Source organism: Paramormyrops kingsleyae, chromosome 2, assembly GCF_048594095.1.
Source record: "Paramormyrops kingsleyae isolate MSU_618 chromosome 2, PKINGS_0.4, whole genome shotgun sequence".
In the NCBI taxonomy this organism is placed as follows: Eukaryota; Metazoa; Chordata; class Actinopteri; order Osteoglossiformes; family Mormyridae; genus Paramormyrops; species Paramormyrops kingsleyae.
Window position 1 is genome coordinate 10637027 of NC_132798.1, and position 15288 is coordinate 10652314.

Genomic DNA, 15288 nt, shown 5'->3' on the forward strand with positions numbered 1-15288 from the left:
AAGATGCTCTATTGGGTTGAGATCTGGTGACTGTGGGGGTCATTTTAGTACAGTGAACTCATTGTCATGTTCAAGAAACCAATTTGAAATGATTCGAGCTTTGTGACATGGTGCATTATCCTGCTGGAAGTAGCCATCAGAGGATGGGTACATGGTGGTCATAAACCACACCATTACACCACCACCACCAGCCTGCACAGTGGTAACAAGGCATGATGGATTCATGTTCTCATTCTGTTTACGCCAAATTCTGACTCTACCATTTGAATGTCTCAACAGAAATCGAGACTCATCAGACCAGGCAACATTTTTCCAGTCTTCAACTGTCCAATTTTGGTGAGCTCGTGCAAATTGTAGCCTCTTTTTCCTATTTGTAGTGGAGATGAGTGGTACCCGGTGGGGTCTTCTGCTGTTGTAGCACATCCGCCTCAAGGTTGTGCGTGTTGTGGCTTCACAAATGCTTTGCTGCATACCTCGGTTGCAACGAGTGGTTATTTCAGTCAAAGTTGCTCTTCTATCAGCTTGAATCAGTCGGCCCATTCTCCTCTGACCTCTAGCATCAACAAGGCATTTTCGCCCACAGGACTGCCGCATACTGGATGTTTTTCCCTTTGCACACCATTCTTTGTAAACCCTAGAAATGGTTGTGTGTGAAAATCCCAGTAACTGAGCAGATTGTGAAATACTCAGACCGGCCCGTCTGGCACCAACAACCATGCCACGCTCAAAATTGCTTAAATCACCTTTCTTTCCCATTCTGACATTCAGTTTGGAGTTCAGGAGATTGTCTTGACCAGGACTACACCCCTAAATGCATTGAAGCAACTGCCATGTGATTGGTTGATTAGATAATTGCATTAATGAGAAATTGAACAGGTGTTCCTAATAATCCTTTAGGTGAGTGTATAAGTCTTAGGTTTTTTCATTCAGACATATCAACAGACCCATTGCCTTTGATTTTCAGCTGTTCTGAATTGTGTTTGTATTTTTAATAATAATAAACATATTGCACCAAACTATGATCCCAAAACAACGTTTGTACCAAATAGTGAATTTTGTGTACCATTACAACCCTATTATGTAACACTGTAGGATACCTATTATAATCAGGACTCTCCACACTACAGCAATAGCATATTGCTAATCAGAAACACAAGTGGTGTTAGCACACTACAGCCATTTCCTTTATTAAAATGGCTCACACGCTCACCATAATACGTTTATTTGCACTCTTTCTGTGGGAGTAATGGCAGGACAGCCTTCATTGCACATGCTGCAAGACTGCAATGCAAGCAGGCTATCAGCAGAGAACATGGCAAACACTGATCAATCCAAAGGGTATGTTTCCCATATCATTCTTTAATTAAGCTAGTTGCTGCTGTTCAGATATAGAATTGGAACAAGACATTAAGATTAACTTCAGTGCATCCAGATTGGGGACAATGATAAATAAAGAAACTTCTTTTTCATTATCAAACCGCAAGAATCTCATGGAATGGCAGAGATACACTAGCAGGTTCGAGTCGGAGTTTGTTGGATTGCAGAGGGGTGTGCAGATGGCTAACTTATACGGCTTAATTTGACACTTTATTTGTCAGATAAAATGCGCCGCTTCCCATGATTCCTGCAGGTCGGTGAAACTATTCGCTTATCAATCATATGTCAAGGACATGTGGCAGAGCACTTGAAAAGTTTCAACCTTTTAGTTAATGATTACATTCATCCTCATACAAATATGACACAGTGTTGATTCAAGTCAGACATTCTCATTTGTCATCATGAAGTTCATGTATTACGGACTTGCTTATTTCTTTCTCCAGATTTGTATTCTACAGAGTACAGATTGTAGCAAAATACTGGTGTGGTATACCGAATACAGTCACTGGATTAACCTGAAACCGGTGCTGGGAAGACTAGTAGAGAGAGGGCATGATGTCACAGTGGTGGCTCATAATGCTTCCCCTTCTGTAGACCCAACTGAAGATTCACCCTGGAGCTACAAAATATTCAATACCTCAGTTTCTGTGGAACTAATGAATGGTTATTTAGAAGAGTTTGTTAACTTTTCAATGTATGAAATAGACCACATGAACCTCTTGGAGATATTTGCTAAATTCTACCTAATACTAAGGAAAGAAATGGGGCTGTTCCTTGAGATATTTAAGGGACTACTGGAGTCAGAGCATTTAATGGAGAGTTTGAGAAAGGATGGATTCCAAGTCATACTAGTTGACCCAGTCTATCCATGCGGAGAGCTGGTAGCTGCAAAACTGGGCATCCCTCTGGTGTACACGTTACGCTTCTCCTCTGCCAACGTCATGGAAAGGCTCTGTGGGCAACTGCCAGCACCCCCATCGTTTGTACCGGGTGCGATGAGCAAGTATACTGACCAGATGGGATTTATTGATAGAATGATGAACTTACTCTTTTACTGGTCTCAGGATCTGCTTGCTACGATGCTATGGAGAGACTTTGACAAGTTCTACAGTGAAATTTTAGGTAAGCAGATACTATTTGGGGCACTGAATTGAATTATTTTAAGGCTATCGCAGCCTTGAATATGACAGAATTCTGATCCACTTCACCTGTGTTTTACACCATAACACGAGTTTGTTGATTGTTCCAAAAACAGGGAGCACTGGTACTTGCTGTTTTTTTTATTGTATGAAGGATGTTATTTATCAGTTATGCTGCTTTAATTGCTATTATTTTGCGAGAAAATGCTTCTTCATATCTATAGTGCTATTAGAACACCAGACACATAGAAAGTGTTGAAACAATACTGCATAATCTTCATGAAATATTATTGACAGTGTAGTTTGACTTGATTGTTTTTTTCCAAAAGGGAAACCCACCACCCTTTGTGAAACAATGGGGACGGCTGATATCTGGCTGATTCGCACATACTGGGATTTCGAGTATCCACGACCTTTTCTTCCCAACTTTAAGTTTGTTGGAGGACTTCACTGTAAGCCTGCTAAGCCACTCCCTAAGGTAAGAACAAACCGATTTCCCCTTCACACACTACAGTCTGTTCCCCAAATTCGTGTATTTGGCATTCATGGTTTCAGTTACAGTGGTACCTCGGTTCTCGAACTCACTAGAACTCGAATTTCTTGAAAGTCGAACAAACCATTTTGACCTAGAACTCGATCTGAATATCAGAAGTCGAACCGGGAACCCTGACCTAATATAAATTGTACGCGCCAGGAAATGAGTCATAGGACAATGCAATTCTTACTTGAATGCCTTCTTCACAGACTGGACGATTAACCAAATAAAGCAGCACAACATTACAGTAACTAAGAATAAATAAACCACTAACTTACGTGTACTATTAGAGCATTTATATCATTTATTTAAACTTTATTTTACCAGGCAAATTAACCATTCTCACTGCTTTACGTGATATTCGGGAGAAATAGCAGATTACGCATCGGAACTGGCTGGGATACAAACGTCATGCGTATAACTAAACTCTTCAGCCAATAAGGGCAAAGTTGTGTCGTCACGGAGGCGGTTCCAGTTTGTGCAGCCGGGTGAGAGGTCCGTAATGCATTGCGTCAGGATCAGAATGCATTTCTTTAAGCCAACGCTGTAAGCAAGTCGAACGCACCCAATGACCGGACTGGGGAAACAAACTGAAACGCGGACTTAATGACAACAACCAGAAACAGCTGATCACATGGGGATCCCACACGAGGTTAACGAGGGGGCGTGGCACATGGAAGGAGCGGACGATCGGGGAAGGACAGGGGTAATGTTGGGATAAGATCTTTATCGATTTGGAAGCCATTAAGAAAAAAATGCTCTTCTTGTTTTATCCTGTTCATTTTGTGTTTAAATCCTAAAAAAAAAAAAACATATTTAGGTGTAATTTTGGGGGACTGGGAACCAATTAATTGGTTTTCCATTATTTAATATGGGAAAAATTCGATCAGAACTCGAACTTTTTAGGATTCGATCCGGAGTCCGGAACGGATTAAGTTCGGGAACCGAGGTACCACTGTATTTTAAATATATGTCATGTGTGTGTGTGCGTGTGTGTATACCAGTAAAAAAGTCAACATTTGCATGATCACTTAACATTTACTAAGATACACTCAGTATTCTTTGCTAAAAAATAAATTTACAGTATGTTCACCATTTCAGTACCTTAACATTAAGTACTGCTCTGTTTCATAGGATGAAACAGTTCACTAGTGCATTTAAAGTTAAAGGACATCCTGGAATTTGACTATGTGCTCACAATGAATAGGATGTCAGACGTGCACTGTTACATACTCTTTCTATGTTATAATGGAAACTTGTTTTATTTGATTTATATTTTCGTTTGTAATTGTTCACTCAACTTTCCAATAATTAACAAGAATGAAAAATGCATTTTTTGAAATAAATTGAAGAGTAGTAAAAAGCCTGCAGTGTGCAAAAACGTTTGACTGGTACCGTGTATATAGTGTAAACTATATGTTATATATTAAAAGGTATTTTTGGTTAAAAAAAATACTGCATCTTGGCTCGGATGCATAACGCAGCCAGCCTCACTCACATGTTAGCTCTCTTCGTGATCGTGGAATCTCACATTTCTCGCAGTAAAGGGTAGTTCATACTTCAAAATGTATATTTAGAACTGAATACAGCATATTTAAAATTAATATTTAAAATGAATGATTTTTACAGGTCACTGTCATCCTTATCACCCCTTTGTTGTTGCTAGTATCATATTTCGTCCATTAATTCCAACAGATGGCAGTGGAATCCAGGGATAAGAGAATTTATTATATAGAGTTTGAAAAAATATCAGATAGAGTTCAGATTAATAAACATTACATTTCAGGTCTAAGACATCAAACATTTCCACACAAAATTCCCATGAAAAACACTGACAGGATAAATAGCATCTTTGTAACCAACTAATTTAAGCTCTACTGTTCTTCCAGGATATGGAGGCGTTTGTGCAGAGTTCTGGGGATGATGGTATTGTTGTGTTCACTCTTGGGTCAATGGTCAAAAACCTCACCAAAGAGAAAGGAGAAGTGATTGCTACAGCTCTAGGACAGTTACCGCAGAAGGTCAGTCATCCAGTTTTGCGCCCATAAGATTAAGTTGCTGCTGTTTCCTTACAAACTGATGAAAAGTATATGTACAAGTAATTCTTGCAGGTAAAAGCACAAGTACACTACATGGAAAAAAGTATTAGGACACCTGGCCATTACACCTACAGGAACTCTTATGACATCCCATTCTAAATCCATAGGCATCAATATGGAGTTGGTTCCCCCCTTGCAGCTACAGCAGCTGCCACTCTTCTGGGAAGGCTTTCCACTGATTTTGGAGTGTGTCTGTGGGAATGTTTGCTCATTCATCCAAAAGAGCATTTGTAAGGACAGGCACAGATGTTGGATGTGAAGGCCTGGCTCACAGTCTCCATTCTAGTTCATCCCAAAGGTGTTCAATGGGGTTGAGGTCAAGGCTCTGTGCAGTCCAGTCACAAGTTCTTCCACACCGAACTGAGCCAACCATGTCTTTATGGACATTGCTTTGTGCACTGGGACACAATCATGCTGGAAAATTACCTTTTCCAAACTGTTCCCACAAAGTTGAAAGCATAGAATTGTCCAGAATGTCTTGGTATGCTGAAGCATTAAGAGTTCCCCTCACTGGAACTAAGAGGCCTAGCCCAACCTCTGAAAAACAACCGCATACTATTATCCCTCCTCCACCAAACTTTACAGCTGGCACAATGCAGTCAGGCAGGGAACGTTCTCCTGGCATCTGCCAAACCCAGACTCGTCCATCAGACTGCCAGACGGAGAAGTTTGATTCATCACTCCAAAGAACATGCTTGGCATTATGCCTTGTGATGTGAATCTTACATGCAATCTTACAGCTATGGAAGCCCATTATATGAAGTTCCTGGAACAGTTTTTGAACTGGGGTTAATTCCAGAGGAAGTCGGGAACACTGCAGTTATTGAGTCAATAGAGCGTTGACAACTTTTATGCACTATGTGCCTCAGCCGTTCGTGACCCCACTCTGTTACATCACATGGTCTGCCACTCTGTTACATCACATGGTCTGCCACTCTGTTACATCACATGGTTTGCCACTCTGTGACTGAGACTCTGTTGTTCCTAAATGCTAGATACCACTTGCAGTTAATCATGGAATACATAACAGGGAAGAAATTTCACAAACTGACTTATTGCAAAGGTGGCATCCTGTTGAATTGACTGAGCTCTTCAGAATGACCCTGTCTTTCACAAATTTTTGTAAACCTGACCACGTGGCTAAATTCTTGATTTTATACACCTGTGGCAATGGGTCTGACTGAAACATCTGAATTCAACAATTAAGAGGTGAATCACAGTACTTTTGTCTTTATAGTGTATAATTTAATTCCAACTTGTGAAAAATGAAATTAAAACAAAAATAGACTTCAGGATGCCTAAGTACATAAACACCACATTTGTTAAAATTTCTTTCACTGCAGGACAATATTAAAACATTAATTGTTAAGATTTGATGGAGAATGGAGCAGTAGAACACAGAATAATTATGCATATTATAGTTCTATGACAAAAATATTTTTTCAAGTGTTTGAAAGATACTTTGCAAAGCCAGGTGGATGCAGAATTTTAAACTGCTGATATTCCTGCCTGCTGTTGAACCTTCAGCCTAGTATCCAGAGGGGGGCAGAGTACTGAGGTCCATCCCAAGAATGTTTAGGTTGCATGATGTTAGTGACTGAGTGCAGTGTACTGTCCTCTTAACAAAGCCTTTGTATAACCATCATGTTGAGCAGGTTCTCTGGAGATACAGCAAAGAACATCCAGAGAATTTGGCCCCAAACACCAAGATTTATGACTGGATGCCTCAGAATGATCTGTTAGGTACAGTGTTAAACGGAGACGTCCAAAAACATATAACATAACAAAGCAATAAAATGTAAAGAGTAATGCAAATGTAAATGTACTCCAGGTGAGTTCTCCTGTTTTGTCTCCAGGCCACCCAAAGACCAAGGCCTTCATCACTCATGGTGGGACGAATGGAGTGTATGAAGCTATCTACCATGGGGTACCCATGGTGGGAATCCCCTTGTTTGCTGACCAACCGGACAACATGATCCACATGCGTGCCAAAGGGGCTGCGGTCATCCTCGATTTTAACTCCATGCAGTCCAAAGATCTCGTTGATGCCATAAGGACCGTGATCCGTGACCCATCGTAAGCAATACGCAATGACTAAAATTCTTTTTAAACAGAACAAGCTGAAATAAACATCCATCACCGTTATTGCTGCGCAATTTCATTTCTGATACAATGTATCACAATTTAACATATACAGCCCATATTGTTTTCATAGACTTTCAAAATACAAGTAAACATTATTTTTAGCTATATGAATCAGAATGAAGTTGATTAATCACAGCTAAACCAAAAAGGCATGTGTGATCTTTTTATGTGATGACCAGGTATAAGGAGAATGCGATGAGACTGTCAAGGATTCAACACGACCAGCCGATGACCCCACTGGACCAAGCGGTGTTCTGGATCGAGTTTGTGATCCGGCACAAAGGAGCCAAGCACCTCCGCGTGCAGGCACACAACCTGACCTGGTATCAGTACCACAGTCTGGACGTGTTGGCCGTGCTGCTAACCACGGCGGTATTAGCGGTCCTCCTCTTCCTCACAACCTGCAGGTTCTGCTTCAGGAAGTGCTGCAGGAAATCAAAAACGAAAAGCAAAAGCGAATGACTTCTGTACTGTTGCTTCTTATTGTGTATCTCTTAAGTGACTAAATGTCCCTCTTCTCTTAAATGGTGCTATTTTGAAATGGCAGAATATGAATACCTTTTATTGTGTGGCTCATTGTTGAGCATTACATGTAAAAATACAATCAGCCAAATTGTACATCCAAATAAATCATGATTATTTATCTAGGACTGAGGTCAGTGGTTTGTTCTAGTCCACCTTAGCCGAGTTTGAAACCGTGTCTTTAACAAATCCAGTCTGAGTCATGACCGCGTCCAATGGGGGTGCGAGACCAAGACAAGACTGAGTCTGTTACAGAAGCTCAGCAGTCGATTCCAATTCCAGAAAAACAGAAGCTCAGTTTTAGTCTTTTAATCTGAATTCAACAACTGACTGGAAATTCATTCATCCATTTTCTGAAACTGCTGAATTCCAACTGCGGTCACTGGAGCCTATCCTGGGAACAATGGGCACAGACAGGAAGCAACCCAGGGCAGTCACCAACACATTGCAGGTTGCACAACTACAGGGACAATTTATACACACAAATCAACCTAACCTGCATGCTTTCAGACCATGGGAAGAAACTGGAACCCCTGGTGAAAACCCACATGAACATGGGGAGAGCATGCAAACTGCACACAGAAAGGACACGGGACCAAACCCAGGACCTCCTGGTGAGACAGTAGCACTAAGCACTGCGCCACCATGCTGCCCCAACTGGAAACGTACACTGAAAACTGAACAAATTTTAAATATTAATTTTAAAATAATATTTAAAATTAATTTAATTTTCATTTATTTAAAAATTATTATTTTCAACAAAGAAATAAACCATTTATCAAACACAGAGATAACAGAAACACACCTCCACTGTATCTTGTATTAATTTTTTATTTCAATGTAACAGGATTGCATCCGGCTGAACAGACTTTAAAATTGGTTCTATAAGCAAATATGCATAAATCAATACAAAGCTCTTCTAAAGGATTCTTGTTAATTTAATGATTTTTAAATGTAATAATGTGCTTAAAGATAAAGTGCGCGCACAACTATGTAATAGGACTGTAACGGTACACGTATTCGTCGTGTAATATTCAGTACATCATTTTCATTTAGATATGCACGATAAAACAAATGAATACATTTATGAACTAGATGTTCAACACGCTCATTATGTTTGTTATGATGTTACACTTTTGATTTTTAAAATTATTTTCTATATTGATTTTTACAATGTATTTATAATAAGTCTTAGGTTTTTTTCATTCAGACACCACACCAACAGACCCATTGCCTTTGACTTTCAGCTGTTCTGAATTGTGTTTGTAGTTCTAATAATAATAAACAAATGATGTTTTCCCAGTTGTACTGCAATTACACCAAATTGTGACTCCAAAAAAAGGTTTGTACCAAATAGTGAATTTTGTTTACCGTTAAACCCCTATTATGTAACACTGTAGGATACCTGTTATAATCAGGACTCTCCACACTACAGCATTGACATATTGCTAATCAGAAATACAAGTGGTGTTAGCGGCCGTACGCTACAGCCATCTCCTTTATTAAAATGAATGTTTATTTGCTCAATGCAAGCAGGCTATCAGCAGGGAACATGGCAAACACTGATGAATCCAAAGGGTATGTTTCCCAAATTATTCTTTAATTAAACTTGTTACTGCTGTTCGTATATAGAATTGGAACAAGACATTAATATAAAGACTTAAAAGATTAACTTCAGTGCATCCAGAATGGGGCACTAATGAATAAAGAAAGTTCTTTTTCATTATCAAACGGCAAGAATCTCATGGAATGGCAGAGATACACTAGCATGTTCGAGACAGAGTTTGTTGGATTACAGAGGGTTGTGCAGATGGCTGACTTATACAGCTTAATTTGACACACTTGAGTCATCAGATAAAATGCGGCGCTTCCCATGATTCCTGCAGGTCGGTGAAACTATTCGCTTAGCAATCATATGTCAAGGACATGTGTCAGGTCACTTAAAAAGTTTCAACCTTTTAGTTAATGATTACATTCATTCAGTAATATATGAGAGAGTCGGTTCTAGTTAGACTTTCTTATTTGTCAACATGAAGTTCATGTATTACGGACTTGCTTATTTGTTTCTACAAAGTTATATACTACAGTGTACAGACTGTAGCAAAATTTTGGTGTGGTATACCGAATACAGTCACTGGATTAACCTGAAACCGGTGCTGGGAAGACTAGTAGAGAGAGGGCATGATGTCACAGTGGTGGCTCCTAATGCTATCCTTTCTATGGACCCAACAGAAAATTCAACCTGGAGCTACAAAATAGTGAATACCTCAGTTTCTGTGGAACTAATGAAGAGTTGTTTAGAAGAGTTCATTAGCTTTTCAATGTATGAAATTGACCACTTGAACCTCTTGGAGATATTCATTAAATTCTACCAATTGGTAAACAAAAACTTGAAGGTAATGTTTCGGATTTCTATTGAGCTACTGGAGTCAGAGCATTTCATGGAGAGTTTGAGAAAGGATGGATTCCAAGTCATACTAGTTGACCCAATCTATCCATGCGGAGAGCTGGTAGCTGCAAAACTGGGCATCCCTCTGGTGTTTACATTACGCTACTCCGTTGCCAATGTCATGGAAAGGCTCTGTGGGCAACTGCCAGCACCCCCATCATTTGTACCGGGAGCGATGAGCAAGTATTCTGACCAGATGGGATTTATAGATAGAATGATGAACTTACTCTTCTACTGGTCTCAGGATCTGCTTGCTACGATGCTATGGAGAGACTTTGACAAGTTCTACAGTGAAATTTTAGGTAAGCAGATACTATTTGGGGCACTGAATTTAATTATTTTTAAACTATCACAGCCCTGTATATGACAGGATCGTGATCCACTTCACCTGTATTTTACACCATAACATGAGTTTGTTGATTGCTCCAAAAACAGGGAGCACTGGTATTTGCTGCTTGTTTTCAATTATGTAAAGCAGGGGTGGCCAATCATATTCGCAAAGGGCTGGTGTGTATGCAGGTTTTCGCTGCAACTCACTAATTAGGTCACTAATTAGAGGACTGATTGGTTGAAGAGTCCTCACACCTGGGTTTGAACAGCTGACCTAAAGGTTATCCTAAAAACCGTCATACACACCGGCCCTTTGTGGATAAGATTGGCCAGCCCTGGTAAAAAGGATGTTATTTAACAGTTATGCTGCTTTAATTGCTGTTATTTTGCAGGAACATACTACTTCATATCTATAGTGCTATTAGAACACCAGACACATAGAAAGTGTTGAAACAATACTGCATAATACTTCATCATGAAATATCATTGACAGTATAGTTTGACTTGATTGTTTTTTTCCAAAAGGGAAACCCACCACCCTTTGTGAAACAATGGGGACGGCTGATATCTGGCTGATTCGCACATACTGGGATTTCGAGTATCCACGACCTTTTCTTCCCAACTTTAAGTTTGTTGGAGGACTTCACTGTAAGCCTGCTAAGCCGCTCCCTAAGGTAAGAACAAACCGATTTCCCCTTCATACACAGTATTTCCTACCTACAGCCACTGTATTTCCTTATCATGGCTATAATCCTTAATCACTACAAGAAGTGATTTTTTCATTGACTTGTATATTTGTCCATATGAGTTGAATTTACAGTAATAAACACTGGAAGCAGAGATGCTGAAGGAGTAGTAATAAGCTCTGACTCAATAACAGACAAGCAGACAATATAAAATTAATAAGGATTAAGAGGTTATTGAAGATGGTGTTGTAAATAACATATAAGAAAACATACATTAAGGATGTTTTGACAACAAAGCTGTTTTTTAACTTATAGATAGAAAATCCAAAACAGTTATGAATACAAAATGCATGTACAAATTAAACTAATAACAAATGCATGGATGACATTCTACTCAACTTTTCTTGCAATAATGTATATGTAGGAATGAATTTAGCAGATTTATAACAGAATATAAAAAATGATTGATTTCTGCAAATCTCTATCACCCTTATCATTGTTCTGTAGTTGCTAGCACTTTATTTGGTCCCTTCTAACAGACCAGAGAGGGAATCCAGGATTAAGAAAATCTTACAATCATATTTTGGAAAAAGCACATACAGATTAATAAACATTACATTTCAGGCCTGTAGCAGCCGGTAATGTAATAACTGCCAATAACGTAGTTCTTAATCCATTCTTAATGCTCAATAGTGTAATAGCTTACCAACAATGCAATAAAATATTTTTTATAAAAAAGATAACTGTCTGTGCATAGTTATTACATTTTGGCTAATAATTATGCTACAGTACTGTGTAATTAATGCAAATAAAGGCCTATGAAAATTAACATCTTCGCACAAAATGCACATGAAACACAGTCTGGATAAATAGCTTCTTTGTAACCAGCAAGTAAATGTTTAATTTATCTTCCAGGATATGGAGGCGTTTGTGCAGAATTCTGGGGACGATGGTATCATTGTGTTCTCACTTGGGTCAATGGTCAAAAACCTCACCAAAGAGAAAAGACAAGTGATTGCTACAGCTCTAGGACAGTTACCGCAGAAGGTCAGTCATCCAGTTTTGCACCCGTATGATTAAGTCGCTGCTTGTTCCTTGTATAAACTGCTGGAATACTTTTAGGTTGATAATATTTCTGCCTGATACAGCAAGTCTTTCAGGTAAAAGCACAAGTACAGCAGAACAGATATTAAAACATTAACTGTAAAGTACTGATAGATAAAGCACAGAGGGGCAGAGTACTGAGAATGTTTAGGTTGCATGACGTTAGTGACTGAGTGTAGTGTACTGTCTTCTTAACAAAGCCTTTGTATAACCATCATATTGAGCAGGTTCTCTGGAGATACAGCAAAGAACATCCAGAGAATTTGGCCCCAAACACCAAGATTTATGACTGGATGCCTCAGAATGATCTGTTAGGTACAGTGTTAAACGGAGACGTCCAAAAACATATAACATAACAAAGCAATAAAATGTAAAGAGTAATGCAAATGTAAATGTACTCCAGGTGAGTTCTCCTGTTTTGTCTCCAGGCCACCCAAAGACCAAGGCCTTCATCACTCATGGTGGGACGAATGGAGTGTATGAAGCTATCTACCATGGGGTACCCATGGTGGGAATCCCCTTGTTTGCTGACCAACCGGACAACATGATCCACATGCGTGCCAAAGGGGCTGCTGTCATCCTCAATTTTAACTCCATGCAGTCCAAAGATCTCGTTGATGCCATAAAGACCGTGATCCATGACCCATCGTAAGCAATACGCAACAGAGCATGTGAGCGGAGCGGAGCGGGCGGAATTTGGTCAGAGCGCGGAGCGGTTTTTTAATTAAGGCTGGAGCGGTCGCTTTGTCTCGCTCCAATTTCGCTCCGATACCGCTCACACTACAATTCTGAGGCGTGCCCAAATCTACCCAGAATTCATCTGTACAATTATCAAGACTGTTACACAAATTGGCCGAGATGGAATTCGCAAAGTATTTCACAAAGGAAACTGATAAATCATACAAGTGTACTATTCTTATCAAACGTATAGATGACAAGAATGTACAGCAAGAACAACAATGTGGTGAAACTGTTTCAGTGAGTAAAGATTCACTTTGGAATCACTTTTCTCAGAAACATGAGTGTGCTACGCGAACAAGCGGAAGCCAGAGCAAAACGCGTGCAAGTTTTATATGGTTGTAGCATATCAAGTCTATAAAGTAAATTAAAGTATAAAAGCCTATAAAGTAAATATTGGTAATCAAATAAATTCGCTTTGTCATTCAAAGTAGGTCTAATAAGATTTTTTTTATTTCACGTAACGTAAAATTTTATTTTAGAGACGTGCTGCATCAACAGAAAAAAATTGAGGAATTTAAAACGTGTCTGTATATTCTTTAGGCTATTAAGCCCACTGATTCCTTTACTTTTAAGCCTATTTCTGTGTGGAATGCCATTTCCAAACCTGTCCGTTGTTGCCCATAGGTTGCTTAAAAATAAATATTTTCTGTTCTGACTGGCAATGTTGCCGTTGCTCATATTTCTTTATGACATAAGGCTTCGGTTTAAGGTGACATTTGTTAGGCATGCAGATTATTTGTCCCTCTTTTAAATTGGAGCGAGCGTGGAGCGATTTGACTGGAGCGGGAGGACATTTTAGTGGAGCGAGGAGCGGTGTTGAGCGGAGCGGCTTAGTGCGAATTAGAGCGGAGGAGCGGGCGGAGCCAACAGCCTCGTGAGCGAGGAGCGGAAATTCTCACCGCTCAGCTCCGCTCACATGCTCTGATAAGCAATGACTAAAATTCTTTGTAAACATGACAAGCTGAAACAAACATCCATCACCGTTATTGCTGTGCAATTTCATTTCTGATACAATGTATCACAATTTAACATATACAGTCCATATTGTTTTAAGACTTTCAAAATACAAGTAAACATTATTTTTAGCTATATGAATCAGAATGAAGTTGATTAATCACAGCTAAACCAAAAAGGCATGTGTGATCTTTTTATGTGATGACCAGGTATAAGGAGAATGCGATGAGACTGTCAAGGATTCAACACGACCAACCGATGACCCCACTGGACCAAGTTTGTGATCCGGCACAAAGGAGCCAAGCACCTCCGCGTGCAGGCACACAACCTGACCTGGTATCAGTACCACAGTCTGGACGTGTTGGCCGTGCTGCTAACCACGGCGGTACTGGCGGTCCTCCTCTTCCTCACAACCTGCAGGTTCTGCTTCAGGAAGTGCTGCAGGAAATCAAAAACGAAAAGCAAAAGCGAATGACTTCTGTACTGTTGCTTCTTACTGTGTATCTCGTAAGTGACAAAATGTCCCTCTTCTCTCAATGGTACTATTTTGAAACAGCAGAACTTAATGAATTCATTCTCCTTGTGTGGCTTATAGAGCTCCATTAAGATGTAAATGTAAAAAATGCAAACAGCAGCAAATGCAAAATGTGCATGCAAATAAGGCACGATTATTTCTCCAGGACCTGAGGTCATATGTATAATGAGGGTAGGATTACCGCAACAATCTGATCGCCTACATTATCCCACAGGACTCCTCCTTCATTGCAGATCTAATTCACACTATTGTTAAATAAACACAGTTTATGATCCTGCAAATTTCCCTCAGCAAATTTTAATATGGTCCTCCAATTTGGCAAATTTAATCATCAGCTGCATGTGTGTGTGTGTATGTATATATATATACATCCAGAGGCCCATGGATTTGCATCCCTGGATAAGGCCCTTACACCTGACTGCTCTAGGGGTGTTACAATCTGGGTGACCCTAATCTCTCACCCCAAACTTTCTTCACTTGTATGATGTTTTGGAAATAAACAAACAGACGGTTGTCGACAGGTGTTCCTTTGTGCTTTTAGGGACGGGCTCTAATCTCACCACAGTTAAGCACTGAATTTGTACATTTTTAAAGCAGTCTTCCTCTGATCACAATCCCTGCTGCAGCATAACTTTATTCGAATTAACATAGTTATCACAGGTTTGAGTCAAA

At 39.6% G+C, this 15288-nt stretch overlaps 1 protein-coding gene and 1 pseudogene across 1 annotated transcript; both read left to right on the forward strand.

Moving 5' to 3' along the window:
* Window positions 1-1775: 1775 nt before the first annotated feature.
* On the forward strand, window positions 1776-7908 carry LOC140581853 (UDP-glucuronosyltransferase 2A1-like). The gene is made up of 6 exons (XM_072705432.1): window positions 1776-2499; window positions 2846-2994; window positions 4941-5072; window positions 6806-6893; window positions 7007-7226; window positions 7475-7908. The coding sequence occupies exons 1-6, from the start codon at window positions 1779-1781 to the stop codon at window positions 7755-7757; spliced, it is 1593 nt and encodes a 530-aa protein (XP_072561533.1). The 5' UTR covers window positions 1776-1778; the 3' UTR covers window positions 7758-7908.
* Window positions 7909-9849: 1941 nt separating this feature from the next.
* On the forward strand, window positions 9850-15232 carry LOC111839405 (UDP-glucuronosyltransferase 2A2-like; annotated as a pseudogene).
* The last annotated feature ends 56 nt before the right edge of the window (window positions 15233-15288 follow it).